We start from the raw sequence: 16,715 nt of genomic DNA on the forward strand, positions 1-16,715 counted from the left end.
CACACACACACACACACACACACACACACACACACACACACACACACACACACACATATGTGAACTTGATTGAATAATATAGTCACTCTGGTTTCTTCTCCCCAATGCCACATGCTTGGCCTCCCACCTTTCCATTTTTCCCCATCACTCTGTCAGCCGGTCCAAACAAAGAGAAGATGGAAAAGTTGATGTGCGTGTCACTGAGGTATTGGTATTGATGAGTTTTCCAGGACCACCCCTGGAGTTGCGAAACTGCCCGCCCCTCTCGCATACTCTTTGCATTTTATGTAACGAACAAGCGTAAATATTATCAGAATCAAAGGGCCGCTTCTATGCGACGTTTCATTTGGACGCATTGGATTTTCCAGCATCGCATCAAGTGTGGGAACTTGTAAGAAAAACGTACAATTCAAAGAAACGGAGAATGCTAATAGAGTCCATGTCTTGCCTGACCAGAACCAGACCGTAAACAAGACAGATCCAACCAGAAATGCAGGACACTAATCTCCGTTAGCCGCAGTCATCTGGAAACTTCTAAAGGTTGGAGTTAAGGAGGGGACAAGGTGTGGGCGTGGTGCGTGCCAGTTAGAATGTGTTTGTATGTGTATGATCAAGTGCTTTTAGGCCTTTGCAGGTGCATAAAGGTGTGTTTGGAGATAAGTTTGTGTGTGTGTGTGCGCGTGTGTGTATGTGCGTTTTTATGTTTGTATATCCCGGTGGGGACCTAAACCTGAATGGGGACACCAACTCATGGGGACTCGTGTCACCGTGGGGACCAAAATTGAGGTCCCCATGGGCAAAAAAGCTAATAAATTGTACAGAACAATATTTTTTAAAAATCTAAAAATGCAAAAAGCTTTCTATGATCTTTAGGTTTAGGGGTAGGGTTAGGGATAGGGGATAGAATATACAGTTTGTACAGTATAAAAAACATTACGCCTATGGACTGTCCCCACGGAGATAATAAACCAGACATGTGCGAGTGCGTGTGTGTGTGCGTTTTGTGTGTGTGAGCGTGTGTGCGCGTTTGTGTGTGTGTGTGTGCGCGCGTTTGTGTGTGTGTGTGTGCGCGTTTGTGTGTGTGTGCGCGTTTGTGTGCGCGTTTGTGTGCGCGTTTGTGTGTGTGTGTGCGTGCGTGCGTGTGCGCGTTTGTGTGTGCACACGCTTTAAGAGTGAGACCATCTGTCCACTGGCCTGCAAAGCAGTGACATCAGCCCATATTTCAAAGAGCATCGATGAGGGGCTCTCTGGATGACTGAACACACGCTAGTGCTTTATGCTACAGATATGTGCACTCATACAGAGCTTGCTTATCAGAACAGCATGATAATGAGCCGAGGCTATATGTCATGTCCACTACAGAGCCCATGCTGCTAGACAGTTACAGTATGGAGAATAAACTGTACACTGGGTTCCCATGGTCATGGAAAGCCTAAAAAGTCATTTCCAGGACTAGAAATGTTATGGAAATCTTGTCTTGCAAACACTAGAATTTCTATAGCAAGTATACGTTTATTTTATGGTATATACTGTAGGTATGCATAGCTCTGAAATATGTTAGTGCTCTAGTGAGTTCATTCTCTATTAAAAAAATATTTTTTATTAAATTCAAAGCAACTTTCATGATAAGCAAACCTTGACTGATCACCTTCACAATATAAATGAAAAAAGCTTGCATGAGGTTTGTAGAACAACAGTCTGTGCAAAGATGTCTGGCTATGGTCTGGGATTGATCTCGAGACTAATTTGGGGGTGTTCATTCTAATACTGATTTAGATTCTGATCAACAAATTCTTCATTTTGATCTGATCAAGTTGGCAACATAAGAAGAACGTTTTTGATATTTAAGAATCAATAGAAATCCAGACATGGCATTTTTGCATTATATAGTCCACTTTTTCCAACACAGCCACTGACAGGACTCTGACAACAGCATTTTGTTGTTTGCTGTACATGAGACGCATGTCAAGTGATATTTTAATTGGACCGGGTACATATAAACAGAACATGTGGAACTGCCAATCTGTGCGTGTAAACATACAGGCAAAATGGGTAGATCACATACAAAGGTTTTATGTTTGAGAGCAGCCGCTCTATCTTTTTTCCATCATGTGCCCTGTTTTGAGCCCCTTTGGATGTTTGTTTGACCAGATAAAATTTCAATCCAATTGTTTTGTCATCATAGAAGATATGGAAGCAATTTAGGCGCCCCTTTAATCCACCCCCACCATTCCCACGTATTTGTAATAATCATCTATTCATTCTCTCTGTTTTTTATTCCGTTTTTATAATGTGGAGGGCAAACTGCATATGTTATCTTATGGAATTGTTCATGGTGTAAATGTTGCATCATTTTCGACCCTTTTCGATTTATTCAAATATTTCTGTTTTTGTATAGGGCACCACAATATTGAAGAAAAATGTGATAACTTGCTAAATAATACAGTATTCAGTATGCTATATGATAATGCTTTAAGTATGTAAAATTAGTTTTCTTTTTAAATAAGATATGCATACTGCAGTACTCACATTTTGTTCTAGTTTTGATAGTCTGTTAGTTCTTCCCTACATACCAATATTATTTCTATAAAAATCAAATATAACCTTTCATTGTGGTCTGAGAGGATTTGAATTACATACCTCTTGAACTACAGATCAAAAGTGATTTGAATTACAGACCTTGAAACAGATTTTTCTGATAACTGCTAGGAAAAGGCCCTAGGTTGTGTTCACAGAGAACATTTCGTCCTGTCAAAACTCATTATCAGCATTAATGACTTCTATAACAGGTGTCTGTTTTTTTACTTGTGAATCATACACATTTGCTTTGTATTTATTTTCTCTGCTTAACCGTTGTGGTTCCCAGCCTTTAATATGCCCATGCTTCCCTGCTCATTAATTCATTGTTGACTTCATTTCATTATTCATTTTCTCTTTCGGTCCTCCGGGTCACAGTAACAAGAAGGCAGATGCCTAAGGATTCGCTTCACTGATAGCACACGAAAGAATTTTACTGCCCTCCAACCTTCTGCGTGTGTGTGGATGACAAGCTGTTTTGCTGGTAGATGTTGCCTTTTACACATGTGTGTTTTGATTTAAGCTTGTTTAGTGGAATTAAGACCACATGAATGGGAGGAAGCTTTTAAAGTGACTCCAAATGTTCCCGTGTCTTCAGGCCTACATGTACAGGCACATGCGGACACATGCGCGTGTCGCTCTTATTTACCATGTTAGTTACAGTTCTTTAAGAAGGGATGTTCTTTTTATGTTCCGTTTATGTTGTTCAGTTTACTAATATTTTTAGTTTGTTAATGTTTTATTCCAATCACATGACTATATCTTTGTTTGTTCTTTTCTTCTCTTCGTAAGATGATGATCAGGATGTTGAATGGGGTAGGTTTCTTTCTTCTTTTCCTTTGCTCGTTTCACTCTTGATCTGTTTTGAACCTTTTTTGTTTTCTTGTTTCTCTTCTTTGCCTTCCCAGTGGAGGACATTGAAGGTACAGCTTTCAGACTAACTATTAGATGTCATAGCCATTAGATCATTGGCTTGGGACCCATGTATGTGGTAACAAAGTACCCAAACAATGAAGACATGCTTGATTCGTGTTCATTGGACCACAACCGTCTAATGGAGCGTAGCCGAGCGTGTTAACGGGGCCGAGAGTTCACTGCCCTACTGTATCTCTCCTTCAGACACGCACGCACGCACTCACTCACTCATTTATTTATTATAGATTTGGCACACAATATGTTGTGACCGAACAGGCAAGAGTTCAACATCCTTATAGAGTACCGCAGAGATTACGTATTTTTGTAGGCCAACCCGGAAGTTAGGGGCATACTGGGTACCTCGACTGACGGACATGCATTTTCCCCATAGGCTTATAGAAGATCGCAAAAAAATAAGATCTGTTATTAACAAAAGTTTATGACGTTTACACATTTTGTCTATCAAGATAATCTTTACAAATGAACACAACATTTGTTACTTTTGAAGCCTAAATACAATCGCAAGAAGTAAAAAGCTAACATGAGGCTATAAACAGACTACAGTCGCTCGATACCAACGTCACCACCACCAAGCCTTTTTCCAACGTTTTAAAAACATGTTCCCTGGAAAGTGATCACTCCGTGAATAAATCTCCATCCACGTTTTTAGAAATTTTGTGTCTATTTGTGAGATTTGTATGGGCGATTATGTCTAACATCCCCGCGGTTTTAGTAACTTGATAGCAATAGAGCTCACAAGCGGGTTATAACTGATTTGTTTTATGTCATAGATTGAAACGTAAAAATAGTTAGAGGTTTTGTTAACCACTGATCTTATTTTAGGCAGTTAACCAAAAACCCACCCGGAAGTGCTAAAATGCTAGTGCTCGGATTAATCCTGTTCATTGTTTACCATGATATACAATATGATTGGTCCATTGTTGCATTCTTTCATACCATTTGAAAAAGTAATCATTGGATGTTTTATGTGATGTCTAATAAACAAAGGCAAGCTAACGTTTATGACCCAATTGGAAAAATGAACTCTGCCAGTATATCCATCCTCCTGGTTCATCTCCTTAGGATCAAATGATAATGAAATATGAAATTGGAAAATACGCATTGTTAATTTTGTTTATAGATGTATGCTTTTAAACGAAATTGACAGTCTGTTGTTTTTTAGCGTGCAGTACATAGTGTTATTTCTTCTCTAATATAACACTGTCCTGGTCCCTTTTGCTTTCCTTTTTCCTTGTTTTAATTTGAAGAGGACACTGAATTTGCCAGCTATTTAAGTGGACTCCATGTTGGTGAGCTCTTTTGGATATTTCCTCTGTGTCGCCCCGTACCATCCCTTTGTCCTGTCTGATTCATATTACTGAATGAATCTTACTCTTTTTCTCTCCGTCATGTGTGTCTGTTCTGTAGGATGAAATCTTTTCTGACGTGGCTGCACGCTGTTGCATGTCCTATAGTATCACTGTCTAGCCTCCCTCAAGCTTTACATGTCTCTTCCTTCAGTAAATGGTAGACGTGATTACATCTTAATTCCCGTCTCGGCTCAGTCTGCATTTTAGCATTTTCAGCAATAACACTGTCATGACCATAAACCTCTCTAAGTGTGTTGTGTGTTTTATCTAAGATCTACTTTCTGTTATTGTTAGTAGCAGTTCATGAACGCTCGAGCATTGTTCACTCGTGAATCAAAGTGGAGAATCAAAAACGAAATACTGTACATATATCAGTGAAATCTAAGTAATCGCTTTTTTCCCAATCCTGCGGTAAAAAGAGCCAAACATGCATTGGTTTCTCGTATTACCGTCCTTAGCAGCTGTACTTTCTGGTTTCCCTGTGTGTTGGCTGTGTTTTTAGTTTAAATAGCTCTTTATAAATGTTAAACATATTGCAGTTAAAGGCACTGGTTTGTTTCCAGGCTTTGTGGTAGAGTATGGGTCCGACGGGCTCTTGATGTGGTGCGTGTTGGACACTGGGCTGTTTGAAGGCCGGCTTTCAGTCAGGCAGTTAGTCTGGTTTCCATCTCAAGCCTCAGTGTTTGGAAAATGAGTGTGCCATTGCATTCTCATTATCTGTCACCACACAGACTAATGCACTCTTAAATACCTGCCGTCGTACACCCGTCGGGGAAGGCCATGTACATTCTCTCCTCCTGTTCTTTTGGGTCTTTCTGACTCACCAAGATCGATTGAGCTTTTCCTTCCTCTCGTTCGTGCTCCTTTTCCGTCGCTATTTCTTTCAGTCAGTATAGACATTAGTCTGTTTGTGTAAGCCATAGCCACTTTAGACATTACTCTTGCAAATTCACTTTGGGTGGAAGGTTATAAATAAAACTGCGCAATCCTGCCTGACAAGCTTAACATTTTCTTTCTCTGCCCTCCTGTTTTCCTCATGCTTTCATTACCGACCTTTTGACCCGAGCCTCTCCTCTTCCTCCCAGTGGCCAGAGCACCTCTAGGGCCGGTCCCCGGGCGGCTCCTTCCAGCTTCCGCACTCCTGCCATGCATTACACATTCCGTGTAACAGGAGAGTTTTTAGAGGGAAAAGAAATATCAACCTCTTTAAAAACAAAAACTTGCTTTCTAAGTCCATCGACGTACTCGGACTGGCCTACAGTCCATTTTCCTGGTATGATTTGAACCTGGTGTGGTAGTAATGTAAGACCGGGCAACACCGATGCTTTATTAGTGCTGTTCCACCCTTTGGCACTTTTGCGAAGGTGCCGTTTAAAATATAAGTCCTAATTCCAGCTCTCCTGTCCATTCATGTCTGTCAGCAGTGTGGTTTTCAACTTTAAGTGGGGTGTGCGACTGTGCGCATGTACTGTACATGTTAGGCTTGTTCTGTATGTGCGTAAACATTTTGGAAGCTGATTTAGATGTCGTGTCACAGTATACTGGTATCCACACTAACAGTGATGTGAAAAAACATGGTTTTTGATAATGTGTTATTTCTACACGTAATTTAATATCGTAATATTGTAATTCAGCAGGAGTTACATTTTTGGCTGAAGAGCCACAGTGGTTACATACTTTCGCTTGCCACCTCTTTCATTTCGTATTTGTATTCAGTGTGAAAAAAGAGAAAAAAAGTAAAGATAATTTTGTGTGATAGCGTCATTTGTTTCTTTCAAAAAACGTAATAGATCTTATACGATATCATAACAAAATCATTGCGAAATCTTTTGGCCACGACAATCTAGTAGTGAAAAGATATCTTGACGCCCCTAGGGCGCTGCTTTTCAGCATATATTTTAGCAGTGCATAAAAAATGAGACACTGTCACTTTCTAGATTTATTAAATGTTGTCTCATGGATTTACTACATTTTCTCACGGATTTACTAAGGAATAGTTTACTCAAAAATGAAAATTTTGACATTGACTCTGGGGCACCATTGACTGCCATAGTATGATTACGAACATTCTTCCAAATATCTTTTTTTGTGTTCAGCAGAACAATGACAATTTTACAGGTTTGAAACAACTCTGGTGAGATAACGATGACAGAATATATCACTTTAATGATGTAATTTTCACTTTTTGTTTTGCGAAATGTGTATCGCTGATGTACAAAAAAAAACAATATGCACATATTTTACTATGTTTTGCATGATTTTAGCCAGTATTTGTGTATTGAATGTGAATTATGCATGCAAGGGTGTGAAGTGCGTTCAGCAGAACAAACGTTTTCTTTCCGTGCAATGTCTAACAACAGTCTGTTTCAATGTGTGTTACGTACTGGCAAATCAGACCCGGTTATTTATTTGAAGTGAAGACAGGTTTGTTGTCAGAGGTTAATCCTAAATACTTCTCTACACGATGTGAGAGACCGCATTTGACGAAAACAAGAAAAGGCTATGAGAGTCTGAAGAAAGATAGACCGAAAAAAGACGTCAGCAGATGAAAACATTCAGGAGGAGAAACTAAAGCTGGGAAAACCATCAGCCCCCAGAATCCAATTAAGCAAGGAGTTATGGAAAAACGGAGATGTGTTTTAGACTGAAATAAAAACGCTCCATTTCCAAAATGAGTTTATCTCATCTGTCCACAGGTTCACTCCTGTAGGAGGAGCACAGAGGCCAGGAGCCCTGAGGCCCGTAGCTGTGCACGGCTTTCTATTACCATTCTTTTCCCCACACTGACCCCAGCTCAGGTGGATACACTTTACTAGAAACGCTTGAAGTCACCGAGATCTTCATTTCAAGGGGTCGTTTGGCACAGCGGCGCATCTCTAATTTTGCATGTGTATGGTAGGAAAGATTGGAATTAGCCATGGATATAGAAAGCCGGAGCAGATGTGCCTCTTTTGTCTGATTCAGAGCCATTATAAAGGGCATTGCATGATTGGAGCCGTCTCAGTGTGCTGTGGTGGTCAGTAATGGCCAGACAGCAGTTCAGAGATTGTGCGTGTCTGCTGGTGATGTTTGTGTGTATGTGCGTGTAGGCGTTTCACCATCAATGTGATGGAAGCACCAGGTGATTGATGAGACTAGCAGGAGCACTGTGTCCTCCAACCAGCCTCTTGCAGTTCAGATGTTTCTTAGTAAACTTGCTATTGATGACTGCACCGGCTTGACCTGGCGGCCCACTCTGTGTGTCTGAGAGTTTGTGTGTGTGTGTGTGTGTGTGTGTGTGTGTGTGTGTGCGTGTGTGTGTGCGTGTGTGTGTGTGTGTGTGTGTGTGTACATAGCTATAGGACAGAATTGTCCCAAGAAGTGAACTGAATTTTGAAAAAACGCCCGTTCAGAGACTCGCAAATGGAAAATCGATTAAATTTTTTTTTTCTTAAGGTTTAGGGTTAACCTAAAATATACTGTAGAGTATGCTGAAGTATGTTTATTAATTACAGTTGTCTACTAAGGGACACACTTTTATAGGTGTATGCAAAAAATGGTGAGACGTCTCCCTGCCCCGTTGTTTCTCAACAGGAGAATGCATCTCGCCATCATAATAGTAATGAGAAATTGCATCAGACATGTGCAAACTCTGCGGATTTCAAAGTTTTTATTTTGAATCAGTATGTTTATGTGACTTGTGCAGGAAAGGGAAGCGCAAAAGTAAATATAAACAGTTTAAATGAGGTCATTTTACCAAGCCTAACCACAAATTGTAACCAGTACCCTCGGTTAGGACTCCACCCTGTGTAATGTTCATATACTAACTAATAATGTTGAACTGTCTTAAAGGCATAGGTGAACCAAAAATGAGAATTCTGTCGTCATTTACTCACTCATGACTTTTTTTCTTCTGTGGAACGGAAAAGAAGATATTTTGAAGATTGTTGGCAACCGGACAGTGGCGGTACCCATTCACATGTATCGTATGGACACAAAACCAACGCAAGTCAATGGGTACCGCCGTTGTTGGGTTGCCAACATTTTGTAAAAGAAGGAACGTCGTACAGGTTTGAGTACATAATGGGTGAGTAAATGATAACAGAATTTTCATTTTTGGGTGAACTATCCCAGCTTAACACATCAGAACTAAGAAAACAAAACTCGATAACATTATAAACGAGAAGTTCATTCTCTTGCTTGACATATCTTCGTAAAGGCATTCAATTATACAAAAGACAAAACCTATAAAAATGGATTGAATACAACCTCCATTTTTTGAAATTGAGTTTTGGTATTAGACCGAAGAAAAACAAATATCCCTAAGTCTATTTTCCACTGGGCAAGAGGAACGAAGCGTCTGTATTCAACATAAGCCTGTAACACTTGGGCTGAACACGACTTTCCACTTATGCAGCACTATGGAATCCACTCCTACAGTGTGTTTCCCCTAGACAGCCATTCTTAATGAGTTCAACATGACTCAAAGCAGTGCCCAATACATATTTCAAATAGCACTACTAAATTCTATTTTTCACCATTGTCTGTGATGATTATCCATCTTTTATCCTCTGGTTTTTCCTCTACACGTCGAGGAGATCAGCCGGTTAATACTGCATGTTGTTTGAATAATACAGACTTTATTTTACCTACATGAGATGTGATATGGATTATAGTTAGCGTTCACATGAGATGGGAGTGCAATAGCCTAGAAGTTGCTCCGGAAACTTGGGAATGTTTGATGTTGGGGGTCTCCCGGATGCCACCCCAGGGGCCTGTACAGTACGGCTAAGCCCTTCGGCAGATGATTGTAAAAGGGTGTGGGAGTGACTGAAGGCCATATGCCTGTACATCTAAATGGATCACTCGCATGCATGCGACCCTGCACTTTTTTCGGAAGGTGTAGGCTGAGGCATTTTCCGAGAGAGAACTTTTTGTTCCTGCGTCGATCTTTAAAACTACTTAGTAGAGCAACTCTAAATAGTCTATTCAATCATATTCAATCGTATTCACGTTTCCACTCCACTTGTGAGTACCATACATGGAAAAGAATATTTTCAAGCTGACAACAAGGGTTCAGCAATTTGGAAGAAATAGTTGTTTGCAGGTTATACAGCAAAAGAGTTTAGCTCTTTTGTGCAACAACTGCAACCATTTTCATTTAAGTTGCTAAACTCTACAAAGTGTCACGATTCCGCTCTTTTTTTTTTTATTTGTTTATTTTGTCACTTTATCTTTTTGATGAATATATTGAGTATTACATTTATACATTTATGTATTTGGGAGACACTTTTGTTTCAATCTGTAAATTTGTTTGCAATGCTCCATCGCTACAGCAGGATATTATTTAGTTGTCTTTTCTGTATGTGCGCCCTCCCGTGTCCACACAGTGCCGTGTTTCCCTGGAAATGTGTGTGGTTGGAGACGGTTATTACCCGTCTTTAATGTTTTTGAATTCCTCGGGGTCTTCTCCTCACACATCTACTAAATTTCTTCCATGACTGTAAGATATTATAGCCGTGGAAAATGGGCGATCGGGAGCCACAGCAGGTCTGATTGTGTGTGCGGCCGCAGCGCGTGTCTTTCTGTGTTTACACTGAATTTGGGCCTTTTCATTGTTTTTCCGTCTCTGTGGAAGAACAGGTTTGATTTGTGAACTGCTAGTTGGTGATGGTAGGTCGCGTTGCTCTGAGCGCCAATTAGTTCGTCACGCCATAGTACACGCTATTAGGAGGTGCATGACTCCGAAGCGGGCACGTGTCCGGCTTTGAGCGTTTACTTTATGGCTGTTCTTGGCTCGCTTAGTCTCTCTTTATCTTTGTCCTTTTAACCAGAAGGACAAAAAGCGCTTTTAATATGCACAAGCTGTGAGAGCACCTTCCGTCACCTCACATAGATTTGTCTTGCAAAGCCACATTCTTTTGGAAAAATAGCGAATTGAAAAGAAGCAGGTCCAAAACGCAGAAACATTTCTGCGCCGACTGGAATGGATTAATTTCCATACTTTCCTTCTAATTCTGCCTCAATCAGTTACGGGGATTGGGGTTCATGAGAGGGGGGGGACCGCTTGCTATCTGAGCCTTGATTTATTTATCCTCATCGAGGTGGAAGGCAATATTTCGGCTATTTGGATGGAGCTGTCGAGCTGGCTTTAAGTGATTTTGAAGGCTCCCGATTACGAAGCCTCTCCAACCGGAGAACAGCAATTTGTGTCGACTGGCCTCGGCCGAGCAGGGTAACGAAAGCTTGTGCACCTGCTGTATATTGGGAGATTCCAGACGCCAGAGCCAATGGTCTGTTGGCGACCTGCGGAGACTGAAAGATATGAAAATGAAGTCAAACAAGCCCCTCTTGTGTTTAGACTTGGAAGGTCACCGTCACATCCTTTCGAAGGGTCTTTCAGCTTGGCATCTGGTGCATAAACCTCCTTTCCTCCTGTCAAACATTCCCCTGATAATGTTGGTTTTTGTCAGGTAATCGGACACGAACACACACCGCTTGATATTTTAGCTCCGGTCAGCCGGGCTGAGTTTCAGTCTGATGGCTGTCCTTCAAGTAGCATGAGCACCAGAGACCGCAGGTGACTCCGAGTGGAACTGTGCCCTGTCCTACATGCAACCAAATACTCGCTGCGGAACCACACGGACACACAGGCAGTTGTGTTGTGGTACGGCAGGCATTTGACTTACGGTGTGTTTCATTTGTAACCCAACGTAGGTCCCCACCGGCCCTTATTACGTGCCTGTGTGGAAAAGAACAACTTGTAAGGAATGCAGAATCTCTCCACGGCCGCACATCTGTACTCCGTGGTCTCTCTGCGCTGTGGAAAGTATTAAAGGGGGACTGGATCAGCGTTTTTTTGTTTTGTTTTTCGTTCTCTTTCGTCTCAGTCCATCATTTTCTTACTGCTGTAATCTTACTTGGGTATCTTGCATCATATCCTCGTGTTCATTAATCACAGTTTCGAAAGAAGCAGAGGAGAGGCAGGAGAGGAAAATGCTTGCGCAGAGATGGGGTATTAGGTGTCTCTGGTTTGGGGCTGCGCTAGTCTAACTAGCATCTGTCATGAATATAAAACCGTGCTGTGTAAATGAGGGGTGCGTTTTTACTTTTGATACAGTCTGGGGTCATTAAAGCCAGACCGGTGCTGTCCAGAGTAATCAGACAGGAAATTTTGTGGTGACGTTCCTTACAAGCTTTAGGGCATGAAAAGACACCCGTGGCTATGACCCTGTACAGTGTCCTGAGTTGGCCCAACTCCTGCCATGTCCCCATGCCTCAGATATTTTAGACTGGTTGTTTTGTAACCTCAGTGAATATGAAACAACCATGGGTCGGTTCATACAATGACGTAACATAGAAAACTGTAGCATGAGCAGAACCATCTGCGGCCGTTTTTAGCATTTTCAGAACTGGTTTTAAAGGGACACCCAAAAATGAAAATCCTGTCATCATTTACTCCAGGTTGTTCCAAAACCTGTATAAATATCTAACCCAATTTCTAACCAATCAGATCTCATCCCCCATTCACTGCCATAGTAGGGTGAAATAAATACTATGGGAGTCAATGGGGGACGAGATCTGTTTGGTTACTGACAATCTTTCAAATATCTTCCTTTGTGTTTAGTAGAACAAAGCAATTTATAAATGTTTGAAACAATCTGATGGTGAGGAACTTTGGGTGAACTATCCCTTTAAGGGGAAACTCTGCTAAATGGATTTATATATGACAAGAAACTGATACTTAAGATGTGTAGAAGCTTTCTGCCGAGTTCTGGGGGCGTAAATTTCGTTTGGGCCTTGTTATGATCTTAAAGGCATACGGTATTAAGCAGTGAACACACCACACAACCACAACCAATACAGGCATTAGAGAATAGTGCAAAGATTTAGCGATTGAAAATAAGTTAAAAACAATATATTTTTGTATTAAGATGAAGACTTTTGTCAGGTTGCTAGACTTACGCTGCGTTAAATCCTAATGCCCAGAGTCAAACACGCGAGAATGTAAAACAAGCTTTTCTTTCTTTTGTCTCATTTGTCTTTACCTCTAGCGGGTCTGCGGAGGAGTTTTCGTCTCAGCAGAAGAGATAAGAAGACAAATAAATCCATGTATGAAAGTAAGAGAAGTGAGCAGTATGACACGGCTGACGTGCCCACGTATGAGGAGGTGATGTCTTACCGCAGGAAACCCGGAGAGAGACACAGACTTGTTGTTTTAGTTGGTAAGTGTGTATGTTCGTGAGCTTTGATTTTCACTTCATTGAACTGTTCATTGATATAAGTGTTCATAGCCCATAAATTTAGTTCTGCTTTGGGACTGTGACTCAGCCTGGCCTTCTGAAGACCCCTAGAGCTGACGAGACCCAAGGATTAATTCATCTCAGTGGCACTTCATTCCCAGCCTTGGTGTTCTGTTGGAACATTTTATGAATCTGTGATATTATTCAACAGAGAATTATTAACACTTACTTTCAGGGGAATGGTGAGGGTGAGACCCCAGTGAGACATCGACTTTACAAAGTGAAAAAACCTTGAAATGAAATTGATTCTCAGATTTGGTGTTTTGTTCTGTCACAGAAGATGTGGAGACCAGAGCAATGAATTAAGTGTTTCATAAAGGTGTAAATAAAAAAGATTTCGATTTATATGACAGACAGCTCGAGGGTTTAAGGTTCATGCTCTTAAATCCAGAAGGCGTTACATTTCAGAAAATTGTTGAAATATTGTACCACCAACAATGAGTTGCTTTTTCCATTGTAAGGTATTTGTTGTTATGAAACGTTCCTCGTTTTTATATTGACAAGTAATGTTGACCAGGGGTATAAAAATATTTCACTTACAAATCTGTGAGAAGTAGCACAGAGGGTCATGGTTCACTGCAATAGACCAGGCCTCATGTTTAGTGAACACAACGTAGCATATGGATTCTATCACAATATTGGTGGTGCATGTAATTAATGGAGTGTGTGTTTGCGTACGCGTGTGTGTGTGTGTGCGTGTGTGCGTGCGTGCGTGCGTGCGTGCGTGTGTGTGTGTGTGTGTGTGTGTGTTTAATTAATCAGGCCTTTCTGCTTTCAGGATGCCCCTCTGGTAATCAGGCGGTTAAACTAACAAAAATATTTTTTGTTTTTCCTCGTAAGGTGGAGGACGACGACGTCATGGGTGCTATCAGACCTGACAAAACCAAGGATGCAGAAACAGTCTGATATGTGTGTTGCTCTGTTTTCTTTCTGGACTGTTATTTTTTCTCTTGAGGTTCTGCTTTAGCTTTTCCTCCCCTGCAATGTTTTTCAGCCTTTCTTCATTTTGTCATATTCACCAGTTGCTTTATTGCATTCAATTAATGAAAGCTCCTATTTATATCTAGATTTTCTGGACAGCTCACACTCTGCTTTATTTGCCACCGTATTTATTTGGCTTCCAGCATCATGTATATTGTCGTCATAGTCGTTCCTCCTTCTGTTGTTTTTGCAGTTTGACTTTGAGTGAAAGCGCATCACCCCGCATCACTTTAAACGTTCACACTCCCAATAGGTGACTGCGGACAACGGGGTCAAGCGAAATCACCCCGAAACAAAATGGTCTTTTTCCCCTCTGCTTTCTCGAACACGCATGACCCACGGTTCACGGTTTCAAGCGGCTTTCCAGACGAATCAAGATCTTATCTGTTTGCATACATATTAATCGAGCGGCCAAAGTCAACACGTTTTACATATGCAGAGGTTTGCGAGTTCGCCGTGGTGTTTTAACTGAAACCTGATTATTTCACATAGCATATGATCTGTTTTTTGTACGATTGAGTTGAGATTGAAGAGATTTGAGTTGATATTCTTCTGAAAAATGGTAGACCAGGCAAACATAATGGAGGAAAAGATAAATGAACATTGAGAGCCACTCGGATCAGATACAATACATCCTTTATATCAGAATGTTCTTAGGCTTTCCAACAAATCTCTTTCTGGGCTATTAGAATTAAACATTTGAGTCTAAAAAGTGTTTAATTTTGTATTTAATTGTATCACATTTTAGCAGTTGGCTGAGATTTGTACAAGTAGCGTGCCCAGTCTCTCCGAGGGCTCCAAACCTTGCCAAAAAAGCTCTATGTATTACCTGTTAACTTGGAGAAATGTTATAGTTTATTTTCCTGATAGACCTGTTGGATCGTGTTGATGCTGACAATAGAAGTACATAAGAGAAGTTGCGTTTAGAAGCATCGAAAGCTGGCAGGACTGTTACGGCCTCCCACATTTAGCCATCCCCAGAGCTCCGAAAAGGTTAATTTTAGGTCATTTGCTCCTTGCGTAACCTTAGAACTATTAAGCCGCCTTTGGTATTAGTGTTCTCCCCTAATGAGGGCCCTAATGACTACACTTTTATTACCAGTGCAACCTGCTCCCATGGAGGCACAAGTACATGGATTGTAAAGAACAGTTACACAAAGGTGTTACTTTATTAGGGCTGTTGTTAGCTATTATTTAGGGTTATTACAGTAAATTGCATGACAAGTCCACTGTAATTTATTTACCCCCATGTTCTTCCAGACTTGTACTGGTCCCTAATGTTTCCTCTTAAAACAACACGAGGGTGAGCAAACAATGACTTCCTTAACCAGGAAAAGAACACACCGTCAACTAACCTTTCCCATACCAGTGCGGTCGCGTCCCATTTAAAGGCCGTTTAGACTGCGGGGAGTTGGCAAGCCGCACAGCACTTGAACTTGGCTTCTGGGATACATGAAGCCATACATCAGAGATAGAGCAGGCCCGCTGCTGAGATGAGTGATTGAGGGCTTTAAACTCATTTAGTACACATGACGAGTGAATAGAAGGGCCGGGGGATTGCGGGCCATCCGTCATCCCATTGACAAAGTTTCTGTGTGGGACTGGAATCCAGCAGACAGGGCCTGGTGGGGTCTGGAGAGTAACATCCACAGAAAATAAAGAACAGTTTAGGTAACATGCAGGTGTTTCTATAAAATATGGCTAATGGAAAACATGATTTACTGATGTTTAACTGTCTTTTCGAAGGATTTGTCTCATGTCTACAACATTATCGTGCACTAAATATGGCTTTTGAACAGGAGCCTCACATTGTCAATGACCCCAAAAACGCGAAATAAACACCTGTTTCCTCACTTTAATAAATCAACATCTCTCCCTAGGTTCTCTCTATCTGAGTGGAATAAGGACACGATATACTGAGTCGTGCTTAGAGATGAAGAGACGAGAGTGTGTGCGAAGGAAAAGCGTACGATGCATCAAATGAAAACGTGTTCTGTCTGTGTGAGTTGGAAAACCATCTGTTTTCTGTTTTCGAACATATAGATTTTGACTCGCGCACGTCTCATAGCAATCATTACAGGCTAATAGAAAAACCACGCTTGACTCTCCGAATTATACAGTGTGAATCTTGGACTATCTTTAACGGGGGCCTTGACATGCGGAATTGCACAAGGGGATCAAATCTCTGATCCTCCGTGTGTTTGCTGCACATGTGGCTCGTCTCATGTCGAGGTCAGACTCTGTGACTACAGGAAGAAGAATTCAGGGCTGTGTACTGAGATGCAATGGGGGACATCTTTCATTGTATCCTGCTCTGTTGTTTTCGTTCTCTCTTTTTTGTCACCTCTTATTTTTCTCTTTCTCCCCTTGTCACTTCTTTGAGGACACGATGATGAGGAAAACAGCCGTCTGTTAAGAGCGGAGCCTTGTGGCCTTTTAAGGCTGTGCGGGGATACCAGAATAAAGAAGAGAGGGTTTATCTAAGCCGGGCATTTGACTTTGAATGCTTTTGTCACACAACACTTCTTATTTCTTCCTGTCTTTTGTGACCACAATATTGTCGTTATTCATGTTGTGGGACGTTTGTGTG

The 16,715-nt window shown here is 41.2% G+C and overlaps 1 protein-coding gene across 3 annotated transcripts in view; it reads left to right on the plus strand.

Moving 5' to 3' along the window:
- Positions 1 to 16,715, plus strand: part of mpp7a (MAGUK p55 scaffold protein 7a) — a 113,078-nt gene that overhangs the window by 81,254 nt on the left and 15,109 nt on the right. For 2 of the 3 annotated variants that reach the window (XM_057358240.1, XM_057358239.1), the window contains exons 12-15: positions 3,370 to 3,393; positions 3,486 to 3,500; positions 4,761 to 4,802; positions 12,896 to 13,066. In XM_057358240.1, the coding sequence (XP_057214223.1) occupies positions 3,370 to 3,393; positions 3,486 to 3,500; positions 4,761 to 4,802; positions 12,896 to 13,066 (252 nt within the window). The remainder of the gene's footprint in view (positions 1 to 3,369; positions 3,394 to 3,485; positions 3,501 to 4,760; positions 4,803 to 12,895; positions 13,067 to 16,715) is intronic. The other variant, XM_057358241.1, reaches the window with a different exon arrangement.

The sequence above is a fragment of the Triplophysa rosa genome, linkage group LG18, assembly GCF_024868665.1.
Source record: "Triplophysa rosa linkage group LG18, Trosa_1v2, whole genome shotgun sequence".
Taxonomy (NCBI): domain Eukaryota; kingdom Metazoa; phylum Chordata; class Actinopteri; order Cypriniformes; family Nemacheilidae; genus Triplophysa; species Triplophysa rosa.